Source organism: Benincasa hispida, chromosome 3 (assembly GCF_009727055.1).
Source record: "Benincasa hispida cultivar B227 chromosome 3, ASM972705v1, whole genome shotgun sequence".
In the NCBI taxonomy this organism is placed as follows: domain Eukaryota; kingdom Viridiplantae; phylum Streptophyta; class Magnoliopsida; order Cucurbitales; family Cucurbitaceae; genus Benincasa; species Benincasa hispida.
Genome location: NC_052351.1, coordinates 2,010,078 through 2,013,428, shown reverse-complemented (window position 1 = coordinate 2,013,428; position 3,351 = coordinate 2,010,078). Strand labels below are relative to the sequence as shown.

The window sequence follows — 3,351 nt, the reverse complement described above, 5'->3', positions numbered from 1 at the left end:
TTCACTATTTAACTCTACAACCTTTGAGCAAAAAACATTTAGAACAAACAAAATGTGACCATATTTATTATATATACCACGTTTGTATTTGACACAATTAATGTTCTATGTGAATTTAGGTAGTCGCACAATTAGGATCTTGAGATGGTTTGTTATGTTTATTATATCTAAGTTTTCTCGAACTTCTCCTCATTCTTGTTTGCACCTATGTTCTAGATCGCAGGCTAATAGTCAATAAAATATACGTGACCATCACAATACAATTTGTTACACAATCGAAAATGAAGAATATAGAAACATAAAATAGTAAACAATCGACACAAAGATTTACTAATAGAGAATCGATACACAAATTTATGTGGTTCACTATAACGTGTTAATTAACTACGTTTACGAGACAGAGGAAGATCGAATTTATTGGAGACAATGTTACAAAATACAAAATAGTAGCATTTTTAAGGTTAGAAAGTGTATATAGAATTTATATAGAATACTTCTCTAAATTATAGGGTCATAATCATAAATAAATCATAAATAATTAACTATGTTAAATTTGAATTCAACTTAACTTTCGGGAGTATTATCTTCCAAAATCCTATACTTAATTATTTGAAGTGACAAATAACAGATTCAAAGTATTTTATGATAATAAAATATAACAGTTGTTACTTACCATTAAATATACGTTGGAAATACATCTAACCATATAAGATTATCAAAGGCAGCATTGTGTGAGTCTCCCTTCAATAATTCCTTCACAAACAAGAAAATCCCTATACGAATTGCTATTTATGGAAAGGGAATTAAAGTTTGGTCAACGAAACAAATTTATATATTTTTTTTAAAAAAAAGTCTTAAGAATTTGGACTCTTTTCAAAGGCACCAAGCCTATAATCAGCCAATTTAGTCTTATACGCCGCCGTTTTGTATTCCCACCAAGTGAATTCCTTGTACAAGCTTTCTTCTCCCTCTTCTAAAAGCTGCGGCAATGGCGTAATCTTTTCACTCAACGGCGGCCCCCCAAAGTAAATCATCGAAACTCTCTCTCTGTTCGGATCCGCCACCACTTTATGCTTCACACTTTTGAATCTTCCGTTAGTCATCACCTGCAGCGCGTCGCCGACATTCACAAAGAGGGCCCCGGCGTCCGGCGGCACTGAAACCCACGCGCCGTCTCTGAGGCAGATTTGTAAGCCGCTTGAGTTGTTTGATCTTAAAACCGATATGATTTGTGGGTCTGTGTGTTCTCCGAATCCAATCATGTTTCGTCCGCCCAAAGATTGCATTTCTGGACATGGCGGATAGTGGTTTACTCTGAAACAGCAATCTGCTTTCTCGTCGTTTAGAAGCTTGCTTATGCCGTTTCTTGGCTCCATTTTTAATCCTTCTGCTATTAATTCCACCACTTCACTGCTTAGCTTCTTCACCGCTCTCACATACTCTTCAGCCGCACAGCTGCAACAACATCCGCACAAATTAAAAAAAGGGAAACAAAAAAAAAAAAAAAAAAAAAAAAAAACGAAAACAGATTGTTCCGTTTTACAAAGATGAATAACGTATTGTGAACTTATAAAGACATGGGATTACGAAAAAAACAGAGTTCTCTGCTTTTTCTTGCAACTTACAGGAAAGAGTTTTGGGATAAAATGGGGAGAGGATTAGCGTTAAGGAGGAGATATTCAATCCAACCCTTATCGCCATTGGAGCCGATGTTTTTACAGCCATAGCCTAAAGGGTGAGGAGGGCGAGCTTTATCTTTCTCAGACTCTGAAAGTTTAAAAAAACAGAGGGATTCATCTTCGAGTTTAGTCATCAACTCGACAGGAACACGGTGGTTTACGAGCTTGAAGAAGCCGAATTCTTCGCAAGCTTTGATAATATGGGACTTGGCGTTTGGATCTGAGAGGTCAATTTCAGGAATATCGGCGAAGGAGGCGGTGGGTTTGCATGTTGATCGGAGAAGAGAATATTGGTTCAAATCTAATGTTGGCTGAGACAGAACAACCATGGCGGATTCTATGGATTTCTAAAAGATTGAATTCGAATTGGAGAGGATATTGAGAGGGAATTTAAGGGATTTTAATGGGAGAAGAATGAAGAACGAAACTCGGATGGAACCAGCGAAGAACACTTCGTTTGCTTGGTATTTATACCTTAGAAGGGGGACTCTGTTTCTATCTTCTTTACTTAAACTAACAATTATTTAGTCTACCAATCAGAAATTAAAATTTCAAATCATATCTTTTACAATTATTGTTTCAAATTCATAAATCATATGTACTAAGTTAAAATATAATATTTTATTGGAGGACTTTTATTTTTCCCATTTTTATGGTCACGTTTAAAAGAAATCTAAAATATATGCAAAACATGAAATCTAAAATATGTGCAAAACATTCTTTTCTCAATTTTTTCTTTATAAAACAAAATTTTAATTCTCTCTTGTCGTATGGTTAATGATGTAGGATGTATTTTTTAAAAAAAATATAATTAAAGGTAGGAAAATTTGAATTAAGGATTTTATTACTAACTCACTTATATACCAATTAAACTCTGAATGCGATGTACTTAAGTTAATTATTGTTCTACTCATATTTAAATTTTATTTTTTTTAGAATCATAACTATAAATGTTACTAAAAAAAACGCTAGAAGTCTTTTTGTTTATATATATATATAAGAACATTAGGAAGCTTTTTTGTTACTAATATATTATTTACTTTATGGTTGAAATTAATTTAATAGTTAGTTCATATATTATCAAAGGACACTTTTAGCCTATTTGTGTAATGCATGGACCTATCATTTTCTTATAAATAGTAGGATTTCATGGAAAATTCGAGTATATCTTGGTTCATTTTCCTATATTTGAAAACAACCCAATTACAATTTTAAAAATTGATGATTTAATTATGGATCTATAATTATTGAATTAAATATATGAATCATGTCTTGAATATAAATATTGTCTTCTCAGCCTTTTAAGAATAACTAATTCTTACATAAATGAATTTGGTTAAGTGATATTGGCACAACTTTTGTCTCTAAAATTCGAGAGACTAAGAATAAGAATAATAATCCTAATAATGAAAGTTCTCAAATTAATAAGTATGTGTGGTGTGTGTGGGGGGGGGGGGGGGGGGGGTTAATGTCAACAGTCAACCTACTTAGATCTTGTTCTTCTTGGCCCTCCTTTTACTCTTTTCCCCATTTTAATATTGTTATTCCTCTTTAAGTAAGAAAATTGCACGCCATGATTTGGAATAAAATAATTATATTTTTGTTAAAAGTTATTATTTTTCCTCTTTCGGAGATTCTTTTTATTAGGAATAAATTTTATTGAATAGTCATG

At 32.6% G+C, this 3,351-nt stretch overlaps 1 protein-coding gene across 1 annotated transcript; it reads right to left on the bottom strand.

Moving 5' to 3' along the window:
- Window positions 1-668: 668 nt before the first annotated feature.
- On the bottom strand, window positions 669-2,158 carry LOC120074218 (gibberellin 2-beta-dioxygenase-like). The gene is made up of 2 exons (XM_039027272.1): window positions 1,626-2,158; window positions 669-1,455 (listed from the first exon to the last, which is right to left on the bottom strand). Exons 1-2 carry the CDS (start codon window positions 2,006-2,008, stop codon window positions 855-857), a joined length of 984 nt encoding a protein of 327 aa, XP_038883200.1. The 5' UTR covers window positions 2,009-2,158; the 3' UTR covers window positions 669-854.
- Between the last annotated feature and the right edge of the window lie 1,193 nt (window positions 2,159-3,351).

Coding starts and splice junctions, on each gene's coding strand:
- LOC120074218 (XM_039027272.1), bottom strand. CDS start 2,008: ATGGTTGTTCTGTCTCAGCCAACATTAGATTTGAACCAATATTCTCTT. Junction 1,456..1,625: donor TTATCCCAAAACTCTTTCCT/GTAAGTTGCAAG, acceptor ATGTTGTTGCAG/CTGTGCGGCTGAAGAGTATG.